Source organism: Sebastes fasciatus, chromosome 15 (genome assembly GCF_043250625.1).
Source record: "Sebastes fasciatus isolate fSebFas1 chromosome 15, fSebFas1.pri, whole genome shotgun sequence".
NCBI lineage: Eukaryota > Metazoa > Chordata > Actinopteri > Perciformes > Sebastidae > Sebastes > Sebastes fasciatus.
Window position 1 is genome coordinate 16,480,653 of NC_133809.1, and position 27,406 is coordinate 16,508,058.

At 38.5% G+C, this 27,406-nt stretch overlaps 1 protein-coding gene across 2 annotated transcripts in view; it reads left to right on the forward strand.

Annotated features, from left to right (window-relative positions):
• The first annotated feature begins 1,034 nt into the window (after nt 1-1,034).
• ltk (leukocyte receptor tyrosine kinase) overlaps nt 1,035-27,406 on the forward strand; it is a 65,807-nt gene continuing 39,435 nt past the window's right edge. For both annotated transcript variants that reach the window (XM_074660121.1, XM_074660122.1), the window contains exon 1: nt 1,035-1,300. In XM_074660121.1, coding sequence (XP_074516222.1) covers nt 1,249-1,300 — 52 coding nt within the window. In that variant the 5' untranslated portion in view covers nt 1,035-1,248. The remainder of the gene's footprint in view (nt 1,301-27,406) is intronic.

Genomic DNA, 27,406 nt, shown 5'->3' on the forward strand with positions numbered 1-27,406 from the left:
TGTTAAAAACGCACCACAAAAATAGTACAAAACCATCCATCATCTGCAACCGATTATCCCGTTAGGGGTCGCGGAGGGGCTGGAGCCGATCCCAGCTGACATTGGGAGAAGGCGGGGTACACCCTGGACAGGTCGCCAGACTATCACAGGGCTGACACATAGAGAAAGTCAACGATTAACCTAACCTGCATGTCTTTGGACTGTGGGAGGAAACCGGAGAACCCGGAGAAAAAACCCACGCTAACACAGGGAGAACATGCAAACTCCACACAGAAGCTGGATTCGAACCTGCAACCCTCTTGCTGTGAGGCGCCAGTGTTAACCACTGCACCGTGCAACAAAATAGTACAGATCTTCTTATAAAATAATTTGTAATAATAATTTGTATGATATAATATAGTATTATATAATATAATATCATATAACATAATATAATATAATATAATATAATATAATATAATATAATATAATATAAAATAATATAACATAATATAACATAATATAATATAATATAATAAGTGCTACTTTTACTTGAGTAGGCTAAAGGATCTGAATGAGTATAACAATACTCCTCGGTCTCTGCTCTTTGCTGTAATGATTAAAACTTCATCTTTATTCTTAATGGACAAGCTGGTGTCTCCACCAGCAGCTGGAGAACAGAGATGAATGAATGAATGAATGAATGAATGAATGAAAGAATTTATTTCGAACATAAAAATAAATAAAAACAGATACAAAATAATAACAAACAAAACAAGAGTAATAGTGTTCGAAAAGGAGTAGGTAGAAGTAAAACTTATATTTCCCTATACCCCTTTCTCACTTCTCCTCTAATATAAAACTGCAAGAGATAAAACTCTTTTGAGAGCAAAAAACTGAAGAGAAAAGTAAGAGAGAAAATGAGTGTCTTTAGGACCAGGAGCCTTTATGACTGGTGACTAACACCCAGTGAGAGAGAGAGAGAGCAGAGGGGGTAAAGAGAGAGAGAGAGAGAGAGAGAGAGAGAGAGAGAGAGAGAGATGGGTGGGGGTTGTCGTCACTGGAGGCTGCAGCAGCATCAGCATCACTGGAATGAGTAACAGTGCGCAACTTGGAGAAACAACTACACTGTCCGGAGAAGAAGCGCATGTTGTGTGTGTCCGTTTATAGCTTCAGGAGCCTGTTGGTGAGCGTATTCATGAGGACGTAAAGGTGAAGAAAACTACTCGGACTCTCTGTGGACCTGCCGAAAAAAAACGGGAGCCAGCCATGGATTATATAAAAAACTACAATACTCATCTCTCCATCGTCATTTTGATAAGTAAGTAATTCACTTTTTTACCTCAATTGGTGTTTTTTATAAACGTTTAGAAATGTTTAACACCCCCCCTCCTTCAGTCATATTACTTTATTGTTTCTTTAAATGATTAAATTAACCAAAATAATAAATAAATAATAAAATAATAAATAATGCATTAAATAATAATAATAATAAATATAATAATAAATTAAATAAATAAATAATAAATTAAAGTAAATTAACCAAATTGTCAACATGTTTCTGTTAAAATGTAGTGAACATTTTTAACCAAAATTTTCGGAAATTTAGTGCGTTTTCCATCCACTACTGTATACTATCAATGGGAGTTAGTACATCAAGACAAACCACTAGGTGGCTAATTGTCCAGTTTACAGGCTACAACTACAGAAGAAGACGCAACGAGATGATGAAAAAAAGAGCTGCCTTCGTCCGAAATCGCAGACTCTGCACTACATACTCAATAATGTACTATTGTTCAACATGTGTGAATAAACAGTAGTATTCGGACACACTTGAACAGTAATTTATGTCGTCACTTCCTGATGAGAGCCTGCTTTTGCGGTTGGAGACGTGTAACCATGGTAACCCGTGTCAACCCTAATGTGACCAAAACGACGGTTTGTGAGAATCAAATTCTTAATTAATTTTAAATATATATTAACTTATATATATATATATATATGTCTAAAAATCTTATACTTACAGTTAAAGTGAAGCATAATTGATGTTACAGAGATGTCCGTCAACGTCTGTTATGACCGTTGTCGTCCCTGCCCCATGGCATTGTGGGATTTATATATATTGGAGACGTGTAACCATGGTAACCCGTGTCAACCTCATCATGTGATCAAAACGACGGTTTGTGAGAGTCAAATTCTTAATTAATTTAAAATATATATTAACTTCTATATATAAAAAATATTATACTTACAGTTAAAATTAAGCATTATTTATGTTACAGAAAAAAACGCCTCCTCATATATGATGTTTTCGTCTCCCGCCATTTTTCATCTCTTCAGTGAACCGGAAGTTTCAGTGTAACAGTAACGGTCACTACGGTAACGGTTAGTCACTTGTTTCATGTAGCTAGCTTATGTCATGATTTAATTGGCTAACTTTGTCGCATTTTTATTAACTTTTCCACTTCAGCCAAGTGTAAAAACTTTTTAGGTATATTTTCAGTTTTGTCCCTGATTTTTGGCGCAGTTTTTTTTTCATAATTTTCCGCGTTTCCCCTCAGTTTTTAATGCGCAAATTGAAAATGCGCACTTTGGTGGATGCAAATACATGTCATAGTAATTAACTGCTGCTGTTCAGCTGCGCACACCACCGCTACTCCGTGTGGGATTGTGTCACTACAGTGAAAAGGGATCACCAGTTGATCATGCAGTCCAGTAATTAACATGAGCCTGTTGCAGTTTGATTTCATCTCTCCAGAGTGCCTGTCATGGCACTGTAAGTATACAGCAACTCTCTCTCTCTCTCTCTCTCTCTCTCATTTCCGCACAACACCAGAGGTGTTTTCATTTCACATCCACTTTGAAAAACGGCATCAGTCCAGGTGTCATATTCTCTTGTGGCACGTTGAGGGAATTTGATTTACATTCATTTACACTGCAGCACGACTACAAGACTTGGCAAGAAACTGGCTCTGCTTACTGCTCTCATAACAGTTAGTGGGGTTTGCAGGAACAGAATATTGTATATAGTGTATGTTTTAATGTTTATAGAAACAAAATAATAGAGGAAACTATGACCTTTCTCGTCGCTTGATATTTAAGCTTGTAGCCTAACTGAAAAACACATGTATTAAAGGGACTGTTTGTAAGAATCAGAAATGCTTGTTAACAGCGACACCTGTGGCCGTTAAGTCAACGAAAGTCAGCGTCGGGCTCGTGCTTGCTCACTCTAAATAGACATGAACGAGCATCGATCAAAACAGTGAGGCAACACACGTCAGCTAAAACCACAATATCTCTCTATATTTCACCTGCTTGGCAGTAATGTTAGCTGACCAGACGGAGATCTCTCCATGAATCAATGCTAAATCCTAGTGTTGGCTTTTCCTGCTTCAGCCTCCCGACCGCGGCCTGAGGGAGACACCGGCAACCGGTCGGAGACGATAACGTTTCTCGCTGCGGAGCCCCGTCACTTCATAAGACACGGTAAAAACCTCTGTTGGTCTGGAGGAGCTGCAGCATTTATTTCTGCACAAACGTCACTAGATATTTTCAGAGCTAAACTAACTCTTCTGCAGTGTGTAGTGTGCGCGCATGCTTGTGAGAGTGGAGCGAGATGAGTGAAGGCAAGCAGGCAGAGGAGCAGAGGAGCAGAGTACAGCAGAGACTCCGGCCCTGGAGACCAAAGCTACGGTCTCCCCCGCGTCCTCCAACTGCGGCCAACACTGTTTAACAGACGGGCTTCACTAGATATAACTTTGAGGTTTTGGTGCTCCCGTGTAGTTGTGTTGGAGTCTTGTCTGAACAGCGTAGCCACACGCGAGCGCGCATATGCGAGCGCGCATGGGACACCGACCCGGTTTGATTTATATGTGTAAGAAGTTACAAACAGTCCCTTTAACAGTAATCAGCACATAAAAAGGTATAATTATTTACAGTTTCTATTCACTTTGAAATCCCCCATCATTATATTAAAAATATTGTTGTATAGAATCCAAATTGCATTGTTAACCGAAAGAACATGTTTATTTGTGCTCCTTGCTTACCACATCCGACCACGCTTAATGTCATATGAATGGAGTGAGTGTTTACGACCGGCAGAGCCATGTCATGTGGGCATAGAAATTATGATGAGCTCACTTATGGCTTATTGGCATCACTTCATCTGGCTTTAAATTTCCCCATGGAGCACACAAGATTTGGATCACCTGCTTATTTCTGATCGCTACCTAAGTTCTCATGCCAGTGCTTGTTTTTCAGGAAACCGTCTTGTAAATGCACATGTAGTCTGTGCTGTTATGCTTTGCACACATGGTCTTGAATCTGCTGAATATGGACTTCATGCAAGAGGCTTTCCAAATAAGATTCTTATCTTGTTCTTCTTTCTTATCTTATTTCATAAGTATTCAGCAACACCTCCTTTTCTTTTACAAAAGAGAGTGCATCTCTTGGCTTGTCCCGTCTTGGCTGCACCAGTGTAAGTGGCTCTTGCTGCAGTCAATCCCAGTGACAGGAGAAAACCCAGGGTGAGCTTTGCCAAAACTCACAGTATTATGTCAGACCCCCCTCCCTCCCTGTTCTTGAGTCGTCTCCAGCATGCAGCCTAGTTTAGCAGCAAGAGAGGTACAGTTCTTTCATATGTCTCTTTGAAATTACGTTTATATACTACTAATTTGCAACAGCAAATATGTTTTACAGTAAGCGAAATGTAGTGCCGAAATTACGTTTTACTTATAAACCGAATGAGGCAATGTTTTGAATGAATGTAGATTAAAAAAGTGCAAAATGTTCACACAGAACCTATCTGCAAAATGTTAATATATACACTTCATGCCTAATTTATACTTATGACGAAAAGATTGCTCAGAGCTTCCACAGAGATGGTTTGGGGAGTTCGCAGTGAGCTGCATAGAAGCCCCGCGCACTTCCCGAGAAATCTGACTATGCGCCAGGTACTGCGAACGCTGCAAAAGTTTGATTGGACATCAGAGCTGAGAGGGGGCATTTTCAGACATGTACTTCACATCCATTACAACAAAAACAACCTTATTAATTCTAGGAACAGGAGCTCCTCCTCATCATCCTAGTCTTCCATTTTTTTTCTCCAGCCATGGAGTTATCTTGGGCCATCTTACAAAGGATTTCAAAACCACGGGTCCAAATCAAAAAGAAATTAAATGCTACCCGCAATTCACCACATTACTAAGTATACCTGGCATGTACGAGAGGTGCCCGCACAGAACGCATAGGCGCGCAGCCGCAGGAGTATAAATCAGGCATTAGCCATACCTATGCTGGTAGCGGCTAAAGCATGATCAGACCTTTCTATAGTTATGTTTAGGCACTCGCTGTACTTGGTTAAGGTTAGGGAAAGATTATGGTCTAGGCTAAATATTGAAAAAGAAAGCCCCTTTTGTTTTGCATGAAAATATTACTTTTCTGGCGTCTGTTGCAGGGCTGTGTTGATGTTCTTCTCATCATGCGACCTCTCATATTTATTGTGCCGCTCACTCAGGAAGTGGACTCGGTGAAATTTTACAGGGCAATCCACCCACAGTACTTTTTCTAATACGTTAAGGTAGGGCTGTCCTCGACCAAAGAAATCCTTAGTCGACTAACACTCATACGATTTTGTCGACTAATCCATTAGTTGATTTTAATTTATTTAATCAACAGATCTGTAAAACTAAGTTTCTCTACAAAGAATCACACAAAAGCACCACTTTAAATCTTGTGTTTACCAGAGATGTGCTCATAAGTTTCTTGCAAATTAGTCATTCAGCATGAAAAAAGCCTAAAAAACGACTAATCGACTAAAGTAATCTTACTGGACTAAGACCAAAACAACTGATTAGTCGACTAATCAACTAAGAGGGGGAAGCCCTACCTTAAGGTGCCAGTATACTCCATTAAAACAGTTTGATTCCTCAAGAAACACATTTTTAATGTGATGTTTGAGCATCTGGTCCAAAGGCAATGTTTCCAAATGAAGTGTTAATGGAAATTATTCCTTTATTTAACGCTAATGAGGTTATTAACATAGAGTGTTTATTGTTGTTTGTTACTATTTTGTCCTGAAATTATAGCACTTATAGCTCCTTTTGTGGCTCATTTAAACCTTTTGGAATGCTGATTAAGAACAAAAGTGGAAGAACTCTCCACTAACATCACATTTCTCACTTGCTCGCTGTTATAATAGCTAGATAAATGCAATGCAATCACTTTGGGCCATTGTATACATTGTGCAGCCTGATGTTGCACAGTAGATACACTGGAGGTATTAAAATCGCTGTTTCAGACTCTGTTAACTGATCCCTTATCCCCTCCTCTAACAGCTTTGCCAAACACCAGGTGGCATCTTTGGCACAGAGGAGAGCACAGCCAAAATGCAACTATGCCATTAATCAAGAGAAAGCGCTTCTTTTCACAAACTGACTTACATGCACACAATATTTTGTTTTTTGCCCTAAAGGCCCAGACACACCAAACCCACATCAAAGAACTAGCAGCAATGAAGGCTGACCGTTGCATCGCCTCACATCACCTGTGTCGTGGCTAAAAAGCTGCGCTCGAACACATCGCAAAGACTACAGTCAATGGCCAACTACCATGTACGTTCTGTGCCTTCGTGAGATTAAATAATGGTAGTCCGTATTTTTCATTCAAAAAAGGGAAACACAATAACCTGTGTTATGATGCATAGACGAAACAAAGCGGCGTTTGCCGCCCATTTTCACACCACTCTCATCACTTAGCTTCATTCCAGATGACCGTGTCGTTTCTCTTCACGTGTACTGATTCGTTTAAGCTGAACAGACAATCGGAGTGATTTCTCTCACTGACGGGCTCCGCCGCCGATTCAACATGCTGACACGGGCAGACTAGAGTGGACGTTGCGGGACACACCGCAAAAACTAGGCCGACAGACGCTCACCGACGGCCCCAAACTGGCTTGCTGTGTCAGGGCATTTATTCTGAAAAAGTCAATATTCCTGCAAAGCTATTTACATGGCTAATGAAAATGAATATTAACGCAACTGGTGGCGGACCTGTTCGATCGTGCAAAAACAGCCTCCCTCTTTCATGCCTTTAACCACCTTTTTGTTGCGATATTTGCGCATATCCAAAAACCTGTTGATATCCAAGTCTCTCATAATGTTTAAAAGTAGGTGTGTTTCTCCTTCCGACCAGAAATGTGGGCTTTTCTTTTGGGGATGCATCTCTGCAAACTGTCAGCTTGTTGGTTTGTGTACAACACACAAAACTGGACGTAAACAAGCAAGAGGCCGTATGTGTCGCAAACTGCTGTAAAAAAAACAATTCAGACGCTTATTCCGAATGTGCTGTATACATTTTCCAAAGAATGCTCCTAAAACCTGAATAATATCGACATATCCCACGTCTTAATCGGAAAATGCTACATTTGTAATAAGGCCGGATTCAGAATATTAGCGTGCATGTAAACGTAGTCATTGACTCATGCCATTATTACTTCCAATTACCCTGGAAGCCTCTGCTAATTTCCCCAAAAAAACAAGGATTGGGAATAATGCAAAAAGTCCAATCCCACCCTGTAATTCTGTCTGTGCCATGTACCTTTTCAGTTTGCTGCCCTGTTTCCTGTCAGAAACAAAAAGCAGAAGAATTGCATCCTTAGCTTTCAGCTTAGGCCCTGGTTTTGATTTGACTTGAGCTTTTAGTGTTATTGAAGATATTGGCTGGCTGCAACAGAGACTTACATAAATGGATTTGGGGTTACTTCAGTACTTCATTCCTAATGCAAACTGAAACCAGCAAGGCTCTTAGTTAATGACTGTGGAGGTATGACTGCAATGAAAATGTGTGCTTCAGAAGTAAATATCACACTGGCTCAGGTAATAACCGAAGCTAATCATCTGTGTTTATTTTGCACCTCTCAGTCCTCATGTTTCTATGAATATAAAAAAAGACGAGTCGAATGTGCACTGCACTTAATCAGCAGGGTTTGAGTCTCATTAGTGCAGGCAGAGTCAGCTCATCACTTGAATGATTCCATTTAAACCAGCGTAGACCTTCAGAGTTCATGCTTTAATATAAACACAAACTCACCTCCAACATTTACATGCTGCTAAATGTCATCTAAATCAGATTAATCCTGATGGTTGTATGAAATTTACCGTGCTATTAAGAGGCATAAAGGGTAATGTGCAATGTTTTTTTGGATCAAACAAAACATTAACGGTTGCAGGGATGTCACAATACTAGAAATTTAGTAGTCAATACCAATACCAGTGAAATTCCTCAATTCTCGATACCATGATAAAAAACAAAACAATTATTAATTATTCCATTACTGTTTGCATACCTGTTTTTTGTGAATATATAATTAATCCTTGATGATCTGCCTCAAGTTTCTTGCCAAAAACTACATTTTACATGATTACATTTGAACACTTCATGATAACGTTAAAATTTACCTTCGTCCAATACTCATTTTTACTGAATAGAGCCTGAACGCATCATAATGTAACTCAACTAGATGCATATTCACTTGAATATCTCAGGATTCAGATGTCTTGCTGGCCTGAATAGGATCCTTCCTCAGCGGTGCAAACTTCATCACTTTTGCATCCATATATTTTTGTTTTCCCTGCAACACGTCTGATTTTCGTGGTCGTCGTCCTCTCAGAATTTCTCTGGCAGGCTTTCGGGACAAACTCCATCGTTTGAGACTCTCTTTTCTTTAAACCCCCCTTTATGTTAATTGTTTTCCATCTTCTGAACCAGCAACTGTCGGTAACACAGACAGAGAGAGTGTTTCCTCCTTGTAATAAAGTTGCTGGATGAGAGTCTCATGTCGTGTTTTGCCCGTCACATTTACACACGTGTGTCTCTGCCGCATACAAGTTTTACGTCAGCACACAGCAGCACAGACAGTAACGTCACAACCACGCACACACACAGACACACACACACACTGGTGTGGAAGTTCATCAGCGTGAGTGAAGTAGACATAAAGCTTGCAATTTGTCACAACTGCAAGTCCAAAATAGACACTTAGCTCAGATTAATCGCAGTGACGACCAGCTCGCCTGCCGCCAGCACGGTCTTCACGGACGTTGCATTGACTTGCATTATGATGCGTTCAAATAAAAACAAGTATTGGGTGAAGGTAAATTATAACGCTATCATGATGCGTTCAAATGTAATCTTGTAAAATTTAGTTTTTAGTGAGAATAAATACAGTTGATTGAAGGAGATGTTTTCACAACAATAGAAAATATATAATAGAGAGAGAATTATGACCCGTTTAGCTTACTAACACTAGCTCTAAGCAGCCAAGACTTTTTTAAAAATCTTAAGCAATTATATAAATAAAAATACAATAATTTATTTCCTAATCATTTGAATTGTGTGTTTTTATGCACATAACCAATATAGATGATAATAACAAAAAGTAAAATGATTACATTTAGACTTTTTTTCTGGAGCCTTGCTGTCAATTTCAGTTCTTAGAAAGAAAATCGGAATCGGCCGAGAAAATTGCAATCTCGTTAGAGCGTAATCATGTACAGTATGTACGGTCTGCAAAAAGAGTGAGACAGCAGATCAAAGCTGTGCCTCAGGAGCATCACTCTGCTGCCTGAATAACAGACAGATGAGCAGCCAGCTGTGCGTCTCTCACGTTCAAGGGCGACCATGGGTCGAGGCGAAGCCAGTCAGATCATTTTTGTTTCTTATTCTTGTCATCAAAAACAGCAGAGAAAGAAAGAGAGATGGATAAAGAGAGACACAGTAAGGAAGCAACATTTAGAGACGAAACATGACGACATCAAGATGACCGTTGATGTTAGACTTGGCATGAAACGTTGAAGCTGCCCCCCAGAAGCAATACTAAAAAGAAGCCACGCAAAACAGAAAAGGAACAATGGTTTCATTGATTCTGCTATGTGTAAAGAGTTTAAAGCTTCAGGGTGTCACACTTTTAAAGATATAACAACTGTGGCCATTCTCCTTTATGTCACATATTTTATGACATTGATATTATCAAAAGCAAACACACTTGAATGAGTTTTTGATCTAAATCGTGCCTCTTTTTTTGTAAAGGGTTAGTTCAAATACCAAAAATAAAACATAAAAGACACAAAAGAGATTTGTGTAGACCCACTCCTGTCTGCTCATAAAGCAGCAGGGCTAACAAAAAAGGCAAAAATCAAGTTGTTGACTCCAGAAAGAGACGCTGCTGTTGAGTTTTTCAAATGAATTCTTCACCCCCTAAAGCACCGTACAGATAATATGCTCCAGACACGGAGTAATCACAATTACCCCTATAAATAGATGCAACTTCCAGTAGAATACTATGAGCGAGACCACAGTGAATTGCAAAACCGTTTCTTTTTTTCGGGAAAATTATAATATATTAAAGCTCAGATTGTGCCAATCTGTCAATTCTTCTAATCTGGGTTTTCATCAGGGGAAAGTTAAATTGTATTATGAGCAGTGCTTCTAAGAAAAGACAGGTGATGACAAGTGATTTTTCCTCGGATTTATTCAACGACAAACGCTAAGAGAATATGTGTTTCTGGGGATGCAGTCAGTGAAATAATACTGGAGAATTATGTGCTTATTTTTATAAACAAGCAGTCATTATGTGAGAAAATGTGTGTGGAGGATGATAGTATTTAATCATAATTACAGCAGGCTGACAATGTCAATCCTAACCCCTAGAGTTCAGATGACAAATTAACCCTTTACAGGAGCATTAGGATGATATAGACACCCTGGATCCATTAGTTGATTAACAGAAACAAAAATCAGGCAGCTATTTTGTAAGGCTGGGAAGGTACACCTATCCGATTCGATATGTTTTGCGATTCTTAAAGTATTGCAATTCAATATTAAGATATATTGCGTTTTTTGTTAACTTTTTTAACACTAGATCATGGGAAAAAGTTAAAGCATACACTTCTAGGGACTTTTACTTTGGAATTTGGCATTTCGAAGACATCATCTCAGGCTCTGAGAAATTGTTATTTATCAATAATTAGCCTTCTTTGCCTGATATTTTTGACTAAACAACAAAACAGTAATCAGCAGATTTAACAATACTGAAGATAATTGTTACTGTAGCTAATTGCAAGTTATTAGGAATATCACAAAATGCTGCTATTTCTGCAGCTGTCTACATAACATAGTTGAATGAAGTTTGGGTTTAGAGATAACAATGCTTCTCATTTCACAGGCTGTAAATTCCCATCTGGTGAAGAATAACTGTGGAGTGACTTGACATTTTTTTTATATGAAAACAGGCCGCTGTCAGAGGAAGCAAACACACAAAACAAAACAACAAAGTGTCCGATGTCACAGACTCGAGGTCACATGTTAATTTATCACAAGACTTTCACGTTGTGCTACATTCTTGTCAATTCGGTTACCAGGTTCCCACTGTCACACAGCGGCGTCCTGACTCGTGGCTAAGAACAGTAAATCAGCCATAGATCTTTATGTGTGACGTATATAAACAGGCAACAGCCGAGACTGCGACAGACTGCTATAATTCTCTGCATCTGTCTATCAAGGAAATCAGAAACATGGTGACACTTTATGGTGGTAGTATAGCAATTTGTTTTGCTCAAACAGGCAAACAACATTTTGTAAGCAGGAAACATTTTAATATATTTGACCTTGTGTTTTCAATTTCCTCCATATTGCTGCAAAATTTGCCTTTTTCAAAAACAATTGGTCTTAAATCACTGGGCAGCAAATATTCATAAGTCATCCAAGGCGCAGCTAGTGAGTCATACGGGAGACAGCGCTGGCTCTGGTTGGTCACAGTGATGTTCTGGCTTAATTTATGTCTCCATGCTGAATTGAAAGACATAGCTTATGAGTGAAGGGTATGCATTTTTTCATAGACCCTGCTGCTTGATCTCATCAGTGGGAGTTGGACTTTGTGGTTAGAGATGAGAAGGATGGCTTCAGTTCCCCACGTCCTCAGGATGTTAACCAGACAGATTGTCATGGCCTGGAATGTCGAACATTTCCTTTAAACGCGCTAAATTTGAAATTCAGACCATATCTATTGCCTCCACACGGCTCTCAACATGGCGATAGCAACTGCACAGTGCTGACAGAGGAACCAAAAGGTGGGCGTATTCCATTGATTATTTGAGTAATTGTATAAAAGAATACTTTGCTTTATTAAAGAGCAATAATAAAGAACAAAAGAGAAAGTAAGACCGAACAACTAACTCGTTTCCTTTTTAGAGAAATCTACTTTGTATTGCTTAAATTCCGTCATATATTATGTAAAAAAAAACATTTAGTGCATTTAAGTGGCATTTTATACATTCTGGGTTTTAAAGAAAACATTTTCTGAAATGCAAAAACAAATAAATAAATACATAAAAAAGATATTTCAAATTGCTTCAAAAAAATTATACATACAACCTAAAACTAAGGCATAAATTGAAATGATAATACATAAACATTGCTTTTAAGTTGTGCCACTTAACTTTCAGAACTACAAGTTTAAACATGTTTCAACTGAACTACAGCTCAGGCATAACGTAAGCCTTTACTGTCTTCTTGGAAGGCTTTGTGGCATTTGTAGGAAGCAAAACGAGTTGACAGGAGGGGCGGCTAGCTCAGTGGGTAGAGTTGTCCTTTAACGTTGGCAGTTTGATCCCTGACTCCTACTGTTCGCATGTCAAAGTGTCCTTGAGCGAGACACTGAACCACGCTTTACAGCAGCCCACTGCTCCTAAGTATAGGTTAAATGCAAAGGTCAAATTTCATGTATGATGAATATAATAAAGTTTTTAAGTTTGGAGCAAGAGTCACAGAGTCCACACAAGCCAACATGAAATAAAGGTTATTCATGAGAATAATATACCTTCTTAAATGTCTCTACATACTGGTGTGTGTGTAAGCCTTTAAAGACCATGTGGTTACAATGAAGAAAAGTGGGCATATCAACATGCTCAGAACTGAGGCTTGCCCTGCGCTTTGATGCAATGTTTCCTGCTACAGAAAACAGACGCTCTGATGGCGTTGATGTTGCCTGAATACACAGCAAGGGCTTTGCCAGCATTGGATAGCATTTGTTTTCCACCATGACAGCGGATTCTCCTTCTTGGACAGGAGATGTTCTCCAAAATACATCAAGACCTCCTTCTGCACAATTTGGCTTAATTGCTGTTCCCCCTCTTCATTACTGGTGCTGGAGTCTGATGATCTCAGTATGTTGTCGAGGAATGATGTTGCACCCTCGTCTTGTGCTGTGCTGGAGGCTCCGCATTTTCACTTAGGTTGGGCCGGCTCCCTTCCTTTTTGACAGGAAGTGCCATAGTTTGTACTGTGCTTTGGACCTTGAATGTCCACTCTGTGGACTGGAAGCATGGACCGGGTGCTTTCTGCTGAGAGTACAGAGTTTTCGTTTTGTTTCAGCTTGAAATGATCCTAAACGTTGGACATTCTCGGCCGTTTTCTCTGGCCTGTATCTTCTCTTCGCCTTTCGCTATTTTCCCTATCTTCCTCCGTTTTGCAATTGGCAGTGTCTTCTTCACGTCACTTGTCCACAGCAGTAAGCGCGTTGCGCCACAGAAATAATCTTCCATGCGAAACACAGTGTGCCATATAGAGTATATGGATTAAAGAAAGCTTTGAGGCAAATCATTTGAATTAATGATTTTTACTAATCAAATTACTTGAGTTATTCGAGGAATCATTTCAAGCCTAGTGGGTGCTACGCTTACACAACAACGCCATATGTCGGGACGGCGTTATCAGCTGTAACGGCCGTATGAGCGAAGTGCAGAGCGTCGGCTGTGAGTTAGCCAGTGGGGCACGCTCACATGCACGAATATGCACTAAAAGGCACACGCAGCCGGCCCGTCAACAAAGCAAATCGAAGACGCGACTTCATTCTCTGCTCAGGTAGACATTACTGCTCTATATCCTTACATTACAAATAGTTTGATGCTAAATAAATGCTCTGAACCTTTAAGGTTTGGTTTTGGTTCCTCTTCATAAGGTCATAAGGTAATGCTGCTTCTATCAATGCTGCAGCCAGACAACATTCAACGTCATTATTTGTTTGGCTACAAGAGGTTCCTGTCAGGAAAACCTTTTAAGTGGTTCAACAAACCACCATTTTTCAAGCGAGGGCAATCACCCTGTGGCTGTTCCAAGAAGGTGATTTACTGAGTTATCTGGACAGATTTGCTGTGTCAAACCCAGAATAGGTCGTTTCGGGTTACTCCAGATAACTCAGTAAACCCACATCTTGCAACAGATCACTGTTTTACTCCAATATTAACATTAAATTATGTTGTCAACAAGCATTACTGATGTAAACAGAATTACATAGCATCAGAACTAACTTACTAACTAACTGATCCTGAAATGAGTATGAGTATGAGAGTGATACCAGATACCAGTCTTGATTTTAGTTTGAATTTGTGGATTGTATAACTAGAGCAAAAGGCAAATGTATACATGTATGGACAGTGACAGACTCTAGTTGTAGCAGTAAAGGTTTGACCCTCCAGAGCTTGACATTTACAAACACACTGCTTCATGACTTCATACAAGAATGTACCACACATGAAAAAAAAATCATTGCAAAAACATCACATTAATGTATTGAAAGCTTTTCACCATCACCATCAAGCTTTTAATCTCATGAAAATCACATGTTCTGTTTCCATGTCAGCTTGTCCCAAGTCACCTTGAATTTAAATGCTTATTGGCTTATGTGTATGATGCATTTTATCTTCATATTCATAACTGGTTGTCAGAGAAAACAGACAGGGTGTGTGTCTGAAAGTCTGGGTTATCTTTCTTGATAAAGGACCCTCTGATAGGAGCTGCATACCGGTATGATATACCAGCTAACTGAAGCCAAGCTGCAACCAATTAAATCATAAATTGAGTTATGGCACTTAGCTCTTTTGGAAATACCGAAAGCCTGATTCGCTGCACATGAATGGGTCTTCAGAAGTGTGTTTGGATGCAGATAGACATTCAAGGGTCTCAGCAAAGATGCACATATTTTGACATGGACGTGCGCACTCATAGTCTAGTTCTTACCAAAAGTCTGATACAGTATACTGTTATGGAGCTTCTTCTTTAGAAGGAAATGAAGATCAGTTTACGACTGACGACTGAGTGGGTATGAAGACGTATCTTTAGTCTCCTTTTGTACAAGCACAAAAGAACTCCCAGTCTACTCATTGTCTCGGCTTGCTATCACTTAAAAGTGATATCAGGGGTTCTCAACATTTTTGGGGCCAGGGACCCCTTATAGGGGAGAAAAACTTCCAAGGACTCCCTCTTAATCGTAACATCGGTTCAGCATATGTTTACTACCATTTGTACTCTTAGATGTCATTGGAATAGATGCTATTTGTATTCTAAAACTTTTCAACCTAAATACTTTAAACTTATTTCATAGTGATAAACAGAAATTTCAATATTAGTCCCATAGTGGTGAAATTTGCAATGTTATTGAATGTTAACACCACTTATATACCTTTAAACAGAAGGGGATTTTGTTCAAATTACATTTGGACTCAACTTGACAGCGTTTATAGCATACATTTCAAGTAATTGATCTTAAAAGCTTTCAAGAAAATGAACAGTAGCAAGACTGACATAGTCTTAACCGGTCTAAAGCTGACTTACATTACGTGCGTCAACCTAAAAAATATTGAAGTCATTTCTGTGTGTCACAATCAGATTTTCTATTGGCCCAAAGCTAATGTGGGTGAGAGTAAGGAACACAATATGCTTGTTTTATTGGTGCAAATGATTCCCATCTGTAGATTTGCACTTTTTAATTATTTCCCGACCCCGCAGCAAAAGCTCTACCTCAGAGGCCAGACACACAGACATCCGACGGTAAAGATCAAAGTAAGCGCGCTACACATATTGAGCGTCATCTTTTCTTGTAAAATGTCTGCTATAATCGGTAACACCGGTGTTGTCACAAGTTTATTAACCGGAGGGAAAATGTCCTCACCGTCACACCCCTACTGACTATTAGGATGTATATATACTATATATGTAACAGCATCATCATGCAGAAACCTACGTCAGGTCCTGTGGGAACAAGTTTTTAGAAGGGCTTGGGAGAATAGCATTTTGACACTAAAATATACGTACTTTTACTAAAATTGTATTGTTTCAATTGGAATACATAAGGAACACCACTGTGAAGTTACAGAATGATATAAAAAAAATAAGGTACCCATCCTTTAATGGAGTGGGTTAATGTGAATTAATGGACTGTTTTTTTATCCATTTCCAAGCAGAGAGGAAGATAATCCATGCTGCTTATGCACTTCAAGTACCACATAATGTGCCCTACATCTGTGAAGCTATTAGACATACAATGTTTAATTGCATAAATGTGAAATTTTATATAAAAGTTTTTTTTCCCACTGGCTGTTTTTCATTCTTGGATGTCACATTAAGAAAGCCCCTTACTGAAAACCATGCAAAAGATATTCCCATGTGAAAATCTATTTTAAGTCATTGTATAAGAACAAGGCAGTGTTTTGAGAACAAACAGTGTTTTCAAATGTCCATTAAGAAGACGTATTTTTGTTTTCCTTGAATAGTGTAACTTGCTTTTTTACTGTTTTTCTTCAGCTGCTCCATTTATCACCAATTTACATCATAACCTATTTCTGTATTTAGGAGCTGAAATAGATCAAGTGAACAGATTTTTTCCAATTCATCTTTGTTAGTTCAGAACTGGGTCTCTGAAGTGCTTTAAGATTTAAAGTTGTTGCATGCCAAGTATTGTTACAGACTTTCATATAACGTTCTGCGCTTTCCTTAACTAGTAACCTTCCTTAACTTAGTTTTGAAGCTAGAGAGAAGAAACTGGCATTATATGAAATTAGAAAACCTAAGGAAGCCAGCTTGTCACGAAGGACATGCCCACTTCAGGATGATCACATGCAGTTTGGGGCAAGTCATAGTCAAGTCAGCACACTGACACAGTGACACACTGTTATTGCCTGATGGGCTGCAGTTTACCATGTTATGATTTGAGCATATTTTTTATGCTAAATGCAGTACCTGTGAGGGTTTCTGGACAATATTTGTCATTGTTTTGTGTTGTTAAATTGATTTCCTATAATAAATAAATACATAGGTTTGCATAAAGCAGCATATTTGCCCACTCCCATGTTGAGAAGAGTATTTAATACTTGACAAATCTACCTTTAAGGTACATTTTGACCAGATAAAAAAATATGATTAATTTGAGATTTTGAATGCAGGACTTTTACTTGTAATTGAATAATTTAGCGGCCTCTAGTGACTGTGAAACTTTGTATGTTTTGGATGGATGGGGGACAAAGCATGTGACTTGGGCACAGAAGACCCACCGTCCATTTCCAGTTTTTTACTTTTGACTGTCTATTTTTGTAAAAGTCATATGTAACAGTTTAGGAAGGCGCCGAAATGATAGGAAAGTGCTAATGTGTTGTTTGAAAAGCAATGATCCATGACATATTTTGCGGTTTAGTTTGGAGGGGGGATCTAGTACTAGTGTCCAACAGTGAGCTAATCTGTTTGCATGTTTACAGCTGACCACTATTGGCTCGGCCTCCCTGTTATTATCTGGTGAGTATAATGAAGGGTATAATGTTATATTTTAGAGGGAGGTTGGCTCGCTGAGTATTTCACTGTTTGTTTCTTTAATAATCACCGTTTTTAGAACTTTTTGCATGACATATTGCATACAAGTGAAGAAAAGAAAACATAAACTTTGCATGGTTTTCTATTTCACTCATTAATTGAGGACAGTTGTGGAGCCTCCCAGGTTGGAGACTTTGTTGGTGTAACACTAAATAGTTTTTTCACTGTTTTTAGAGACTGCAATCTAATTTTAGTCTGTATTTTTTTTATTTTAGAAGTTATGGTCTTTGCCAAACTGCATAATAAGTCAGTGAGGTAAGACATCTAACACGCTACAGTAAAGTTTTATTAGAAAAACATCAGGTAGTCTGAAGGTTCAATAAAAGCTACATGATTAAATAACTGTGAACATAACTCTGAACAATTATATTTGCTTAATTTTTCAGTATTAATAGCTAAGTTTCCAAATATGTGTGAGTGAGTGTCTGGAGCTTAAAAGATGTGTTTTTTGGAGGTTATAGCAGTGTTTGCTTCTTTTGGACGGGCCTCTGAGCGCAAACAGCGGCACAGTTTGTGATAGGCAGTTGAGAAATGGACTATGAAATGCAAGACAATGTGATTAAAGCTAAGGTTAAAGGTTTTGTTAAACTTTAAATGGCTACACATTGCATTTGAAAAAATATACCCTGAAGTGAAATGATGAACTAATGTTTTTACAGTTACAGCGCCCAGCTATGAATCACTTCTGACTGATAATGTATCAAACACCAGTATAAACAAGCTATTCTCTTCTGGAAGATAGATTATTTTATATCTGACGTTACCAAAATTGAAACCTCCCAGCAGATTGGACAAAGCTCTGCACTTTTTTCTCGATAAAGCTTTTTTTGTGAGGGAGTTTTTCCTTATCTAATTTGAGGACCTAAGGCACAGTTTCTCAACTGCGCCCCTATTTTTTTAGGTCCCCAGAGCATCATGACTATCCTTTACATTATTATTTAATTTTCAAGACACGAAGGGAGATCTGTGTTGCACACACATTACACATTAAATGGAAATAAATAAATATATTTCCCACTTTTTCAAACATCAGTGTATTAGATACTTATGTGACCTTAAGTGACCCCACATGGGGTCTAGGGGTGTAACGATGCATCAATCTATATCCATATATATCGATTTATGATCAATGATCCAATATCATCGATGCAAAGTGAAAACTTCGATACATATTGTCATCGTTAAAAAATATGCCTTTATTTTGAAATTCCCATGGGCCGTCTGTTGCACCATTTCCCTCCAGACACACCTCCATCCTACAGAGCCCAGTAATAAAAATAATTTTAGGTGCTTTTTGTGAGTTGATATAAATGTAACTGGTTGTGTTAAATAGGCTTAAAATATTGTCTCATATCGATCGCAGGCCCCTGAATTGAATTGAATCGAAATTGTATCATGACGGGCTTCATGATATCAGCAAATATCGTATTGTTGCCCAAAGAATCAATATAATATCGTATTGTGATGAAACTTGTGATTTACAGTACACTCCACATGGGGTCCTGTCACAAGTTTGAGTAACACGGTTCTAAGGACAGAAGGTGCACACTTAAATAATCACTGGTTTTAAAGTCCTGAGCTCTATCATCCACCCCAACAATCTCCACGGATAAATGTAGTGCTTTATTCACACTATAAAAACGTTGCCTGTGAGCACAATCCAGGCAGTGATTACGTTCATCACCACAGTGTAATTAGTAAAACAAATGATTAATATCTGCATATTACTTTTAGGAGAGAGTTTTATTATTAATAATAATAATAATAATAATAATAATAATAATAAATTTTATTTATAGAGCGCTTTTCATAAAAACTCAGACACTTTACATTAGTAAAAATTGTCACAAAGAAAAACAACATAATATATAAAACACATTAATTTCAGATTAAAAGCTGTTCTGAGAGTTTTGATTTGTGATTTGAATGTGGGCAGGTTGGTGCAGACTTGAATGTGTCTGGGGAGTGAGTTGCAGAGGGAGGGGAGAATGCTCTGTCGTCCCAGGTCCAGTGCTTGGTCCTGAGTGATGAAGACAGGAGGTTGGCATCAGATGAGCGGAGGCTGTGGGAAGGAGTCAGTCAGAGAGCCTGGTTATGGAGGGCTTTGTGAGTGAGGAGAAGGACTTTGAATTGGATCTTTTGTGGCACAGGGAGCCAGTGGAGGTTCTGGAAGACGGGGGTGATGTGATCTGGAGTTTATTCAGGACTTCGGATGATGTGCCATAAAGAATACTGTTGCAGTAGTTAATTCTAAGGCATGGATCAGAGTTTTGGCAGCAGAGAAGGAGAGTGAAGGGTGGAGACAAGCTATTTTTTTTGTTTTGGGCTATCTAAATATAACTGACTTGACTGAGTGATGGGTTTTTCCAATGCTATGCGTGACTAATTCCTCAGAATTTGTATTTATCTACAAAGTAGTACAGTTTGTGACGAAAGCAAAATAGAAATCCACAATGGAAAAACAGCTCGAAAGTCTGACTGGCTTGTTTTCTTCTTTTTGTCTTTTTTGGCTTATTGAATCCAATAAGAACATATTAACTTAAATAACTTGCAGTGTGTATGTACAGTACGATAATTCAATTAGATCATTTTGAACTGCAAGAGGAAATTTAATTCAGACAATATTATTATTTCGTCATAAAAGACACTTATATGGTTTGATGTCAAACAAGTGAGCATACAAGTAGCAACTGTGAAAAATATGCTCTTGGATTTTTTTTTAATTTTCTGTAACTTATTGGTTAATGTGATTTGCAACAAAGCACTTTGAGGGAATATTGAATAACTACTGTACTGTGGGACCTGGCATCAGATCAGATGATGCAGTACTGACATTCACACTCTGGTATTTTAAGTGGTAGAGATCATTCACAAAGGAAAGAGATGACAGTGTTGACCAGTGATCTACCATGCTTCTTGCTTGTCAGTTTTATTTATATAGCGCCAAATCACAACAGAAGTTATCTCATGACTTGAATTATGAGAGATGAAGTAATGACAGGAACCTTTTTGTGTAATGTCTTTAAAGTCAAGATGAAATGAAAAATGCCTTTTTAAAGCTGTTAGATCACCTCCTCGGTCATACAGACGTAGGCAAAATTGTTGGTACTCTTCCGTTAAAGAAAGAAAACCCCACAATGGTCACTGAAATAACTTGAAACTGACAAAAGTAATAATAAATAAAAATTTACTGAAAATTAACTAATGAAAATCAGCTGTTGTTTTTGAATTGTGGTTCAACAGAATCATTTTAAAAAACAAACTGATGAAACTGGCCTAGACAAAAATGATGGTAGCCCTAGAAAAGATGTAAAATAATGTGACCATAGGGACATATTAAACTAAGGTGTGTCCTGTAATTAGCATCACAGGTGTCTTCAAACTTGTAATCAGTCAGTCTGCCTATTTAAAGGGTGAAAAGTAGTCACTGTGCTGTTTGGTGTCATGGTGTGTACCACACTGAACATGGACCACAGAAAGCTAAGGAGAGAGTTGTCTCAGGAGATTAGAAAGAACATTATAGACCTTCATGTTAAAGGTAAAGGCTATAAGACCATCTCCAAGCAGCTTGATGTTCCTGTGACTACAGCTGCACATATTATTCAGAAGTTTAAGGTCCATGGGACTGTAGCCAACCTCCCTGGACGTGGCCGCAAGAGGAAAATTGATGACAAATCGAAGAGACGGATAATACGAATGGTAACCAAAGAGCCCAGAACAACTTCCAAAGAGATTAGAGGTGAACTCCAAGGTCAAGGTACATCAGTGTCCGATCGCACCATCCGTCACTGTTTGAGCCAAAGTGGACTTAATGGAAGACGACCCAGGAGGACACCAAATCATAAAAAAGCGAGACTGGAATTTGCCAAAATGCATATTGACAAGCCACAAAGCTTCTGGGAGAATGTCCTTTGGACAGATGAGACAAAACTGGAGCTTTTTGGCAAGTCACATCAGCTCTATGTTCACAGACGAAGAGATGAAGCATCCAAAGAAAAGAACACTGTACCTAATGTGAAACATGGAGGAGGCTAGGTTATGTTATGGGGCTGCTTTGTTGCATCTGGCACAGGGTGTCTTGAATCTGTGCAGGGTACAATGAAATCTCAAGACTATCAAGGCATTCTGGAGCGAAATGTGCTGCCCAGTGTCAGAAAGTTTGGTCTCAGTTGCAGGTCATGGGTCCTCAAACAGGATAATGACCCAAAACACAGCTAAAAACACCCAAGAATGGCTAAGAACTAAACATTGGACTGTTATGAAGTGGCCTTCTATGAGCCCTGATCTAAATCCTATTGAACATCTGTGGAAGGAGCTGAAACATGCAGTCTGGAGAAGGCACCCTTCAAACCTGAGACAGCTGGGGCAGTTTGCTCACGAGGAGTGGGCCAACATACCTGTCGACAGGTGCAGAAGTCTCATTGAGAATTACCGAAATCACTTGTTTGCAGTGATTGCCTCAAAAGGTTGTGCAACTAAATATTAAGTTAAGAGTACCATCATTTTTGTCCAGGCCAGTTTCATTAGTTTGTTTTTTAAAATGATTCTGTTGAACCAAAATTCAAAAGCAATATCTGATTTTCATTAGTTAATTTTCAATACATTTTTATTTATTATTACTTTTCTCAGTTTCAAGTTATTTCAGTGACCTTTGTGGGTTTTTCTTTCTTTAACGGAAGAGTACCAACAATTTTGCCTACGTCTGTATGTTGCTCCTATCTAACAATATAACCAAAATAATATGACAAAAAATCTTTGTATTTTTATATCAAAATCCAATCTCCAATTTCTTCCTGTAAAACAACATATGATGTGTGCTTACGTAAGCTAATACCAACCAATTTCACCAATAATATCATGACATCCATTCATCCATCAATCAATCTGCAACTTTTAGCGGCAAGGGAGCGTGTGGGGAGACTCAACTGTAGATCCCTAGCCCACAGGAAGAGCGCCGGGCTATGAAACAAATTTTCATGCCAAACGGCGGTACTACAACTTCCGTGTCCGTCACGTGATGCCAGTGGGCCCGAAAATACTTTTTCCCATAGACTTACATTGGGAAAAAGACATCTGTAACTCGGTGGATCTTTTTTTTTTTGGTAAATCAACTTCCCAGTATGAACACTTCAATAGCCCTTATTTAAATCGATAGGTCCTAAAAGTTGTAAAATGGACTAATAGCTGTATCCAGAGTTATTTCCCTTCCTCTGTTCATGTGAATGAGACCCAGACCGAGCGCCTGGGAGGCGGAGTTAAGGGAAACGCTACTGCGCCTGCTCTATGGGCCCAATGGATGAGGTAGATCGGCGGATGATATGTGTACTTTATGCAGATGAAAAAAAATTAATCAGCATCAGAAACTATTTTCGGTAATTTTCCAAGCAAATTCTTTCAGATTACATTTTCTCATATCAAGAAAATTTGACGCTTTTTTTGACATATATGAAAGTAAATTGAATATCTTTGGGTTTTAGACAGTTTGTCGGATAAAACGGGCAATTTAAAGACATCACTTTGGTCTCTTGAAAATTATTATCAGGCATTTCACTATTTTCATACATTTCATACACAATACGGTTAATGAACTAATTGAGAAAATTATCGGCAGATTAATGAAAATAAACGTTGTGTCCCCCTCTTTTCCAATACCTTCAATATATTTTGTCATATTGTATTTCTTTATTTATCTTTCTTTCCAAAGAACTGGTACTCTGGTTTTCATTAAATCTTTTTCTTCTACTTTACGCAGTAATACTTGTAAAAGACTTTGTAATTTCAACCATCATAAAACAAGTATTGTGTTAACATTTAACAAGCTCTGAGGTCTTTGTACCACACTATTTAAATGTATGTCTGAAAGTGACGTATCACCATTAAATGGGTGTTAGAAATGGCATTAGTTACAATTGGGCTAGCACGGATTGACCTCTGCTGTTTTGAAAAACAATTACCCTTTCGTGAGCCTTGTTTATGAACATGCAGTAGACACGAGCTTACATTCCTGTTTAAAGGACATGGAATCAGTGGTCATCATAAATTTGAATTTGCTTTTCCAGTGAACGATAAAGTGAAGCGCTTCTTCATTTGTTAAGTTTAATTATCCAGACTGTCACTGTCAGAGCTTTCTTTGTGGAGATGAGAGTACTGGGGTTTCATTTTATTATTTCATTTTCTTTCCTTTGCTAAATTATATCTTGGAACTGATATTATTTGATTTCAAACAGGATCCATGTGCACTGATTTAATACATTGTTAGCTTAGCTTAGCATAAAGCCTGGAAACAGCTAGCCTGGCTTTGTCCAAAGGTAACCAGGTCAGAAACTGCGTCTCAAAATGACATATATTTATGTTCAAATGACAAAGCCCTCTATTGGCCATCGTGATTATAACTCTTGTCTATCGGGAACAAAGAAGGAAATCCGGTTGATGTTCTTATTTAGAGTCACAAAGTCCGTATAGGGACGAGGTCGGGGTGGATGAATGCGTCATCAAAATGTCGCATTGGGAGACCGCGGTTCGTTTTTAGAGGTCGTTTTTTAGCTGATTTTTTAGATCAGGTGTTCTCAACCGTTTGTAACTTAAGGCCCACTTCTGATTGTTAAAAAATTCTGAGGAGCACCTTCCCAAATAAATTAGAAAAAAACATAATGTGACAAAAATGGTGAAAAAATAAACTGGGTTGTAAGTATATGTTACCAGGGTTGGAAATTAGCACCCGCCAAAAAAACCCAATGGTAATCTATTGAGAGGTTGGTAGACTTTGAACAGATTCTGAACTTCAACCAGCAGCAGTTCTGCTCAGGAAACTGAATTGACCTTGATACAGCTTTTGTCTTAAGAAACTACTTAGTCTTAAACTAAGACAGCCTGTGCTTTCTGCAGAACTGACAGCATTCAAAGTTACACTGTTCAAAGCCGCATCCAGCATCCTGGATTGTCATCAAAGTGACTAGCTGTTCTGCTGCCTGAAGATGAGGCCGTTCTTTCACTCCTCCTCCATTCCCTCTTTATCATAAAAGAGATGCCAACTTGTGTTAGATTTAAAAAAAAAAAAATTTTTTTTATCCAAACTTGACATAACAAAAAGGGACTGAGTGAGAGGCAATGAATGTAATGTGATTTCTAGGGGGATTCCCAAAAAACAGTTTGCTATTTTATGTTAATAATAGAATGCTAATGTTTGTTATTTGTCTGAATCCCCCTCTTTATGGACTATTACAATTTTCCGGTTTCCGTATTCAGAAATCTATCCATAGCTGCTTTTATTCCATAATTACAGATGAATAGTTAGGCTCCCATTCAAATACATGACCCTCCCTCACCCTTCGTCATTATCAGCACAAACTGCTTTTTATAAACTGTCTTCTCGATATCTCAATTTGTCTTGCTTGACCTGTTTGACCTTGCCTTACAGGCCCCAGAGAACAGTAATGTCATTGTTCAGAGGCCATTAAATGGGTTAAGTTGCATTGACCCACTGGGACATGATCATCTCCCTCACTGTGTACTGGTCATGCTAGTTAATACGTTCAATGTCAAGTCACATGTTAAACGCCCTCCCTCTCAGTCGTCCTCCAGAACAAGACCATGTCTGTGGGTCGTTTTTTATGAGTGTTTGGATAGTCTGCAGTGGCCCTATTTCTGGATCAACTCTGTCGTTCATACATCCATCGATCTATTCTCAGCTTGTAAATAATATAAATGGATAAGCCTATATTAATGCTATTCCCTGCATTTATTCACAGTTATATCACATTCACATTTTAATCAATCTTGCAAATAATACACTGTGATTAAATTGGTTATTGTTAAAATTGAACATTAATCAGGATGAGGCAGGAAAGGACAGCAATAGGTCTCTATTAATGAAAGTAAATGTGATTTCAATTTGGGTTGCTATTGCTGTGGAAAGTGCGTCTTTTTAGAAGAATATTATAATTACACATTGTCAACTGTTAATCAAAATATAGATTAAATGATTTATTATCCAGAGGTGGTTCCAGTTGTCTTTAAAGCCCTGAACAGTGTCTGCAGATACTTCTCTCAGGCTCCATTCATACAACAACGACAATTAAAAGGTTAGACAGGGGTATCCTTGAAATAAACTAGTTTATTACACGGCTGTGTTGAATACTCAAATCTGATTGGTCAATCACGACCTTTAACGGTCTGTTATTTCTTTATAGCAGACGGTTGCTATGGGCGCAGTTCTTATATTGGACTCTGACGGAACGTTTTTGTGTCAAATTATTGAATTATTGATTTCTTAAGTAAGTAGCCGTGTAGTAAACGGGATAATGTACAGCCAGCAGTCATTGTTGTGAAATAAACCGATCACCTCATCCGATCACACAGGTGGGCGTGAATGTCGAACGGACCATTTTGGAAAGGTACAATTAAAGTTACAGTTAAATTGTCAGATGTAGGTGTGGGATAGGAGCTTTCAGACGTTGTTCGACCATTTGACCTCAGTTAGTCAGCCAGACACCTGAGTGATGAAACCACAGGGTAAAAAAAAAAAGCTTCCCTCATCTGGTTTATGACATCTGAACAGAAGGATGACACTGTTTGGAGAGACTTTAGTGAGTAAATCAAACTGTAAAAGTAGAGGTACAAAAATAGGATTTGTGACAGAGACATATCTGCCCCCGATTCCCAGTAGAAGTTGGGATCCTGCAGAGAACTACATTCAGCCATGGGCAAATTTTTATCCCTTTACATGTATCTGGAAATTATCTTCATTATCTTTAATGATGGCCTTTTGCTTCCTCGAGATACTTATCTCATTATCACAACACAAAAACTTCCGCACACCGGCTCTTGAGAAGTGGGTGTTTCTAAACTGTAAAAGCAAATCTTGATCTGTGGGAGTTAAAATGATCAAAACTCCCACAGAATATCTGACAAGGCCATTTGTGTGTAATAAGCCACAAAGTTAGGTAAGTATAAAGGCTCTTATGAGGAATGGCATCCAATGATCCAGAGTACAGAACTGGTAAATTGCCTCCATATTGCCTCATCGACAGCTAATGCACTGAGAGGTTGGTCACACAAATGTGCCTAAAGCGCCATCAGGCAAACACGTTGAAGGAATTTCAATGGTGTTGAGTGTTTTACGTAATAGATTGTTTTCTCTTTTGTTGACAATTAAGCCTAATCTATAAAGTTCCATGTATTCAAGGCATACTATAAATAAATGTGTTCTTCATTTGCTGCAATTTCCTCCTTTTATTGCACCTCATTAGTAGGTGACTATGCCAGAACCTCACTTTAAAGTATCACTGTAAAGCTGAGACTCTTGTGGATCCAAGGAGCCCAACTGTATTCATGTGTGATGATGTTACTCCGCATAGTAGCCATTTCATTGTAGTGAGACAATTTTTTTTTAACTTGGCCTCACTGTATAAAATGACTTGTGTTGACCTCTAGGATAATCACAGCCTCATGAAACCTTACAACCACAAAGGAGAAACCTAGAGCATTCAGAAGATGGATGGCTTTCCTAGTTAGATTGACAATAAGGAGGTTTCTGAGCAGTTTCCAGAACAGAAGGAATGACCATCATATACTTTGATCATAATGTCCTAAGCCCTTATACACTCTCACAATTTATTTGTAAGTATTTGAATAATGAATGCATGTTTCTTTCTGATTTATGTCTACTTATGACAACTTGACCCATTGCTGAGCTGCATCTCAAATTAAGCTTCAGGTTACCAGCTTTCAGATG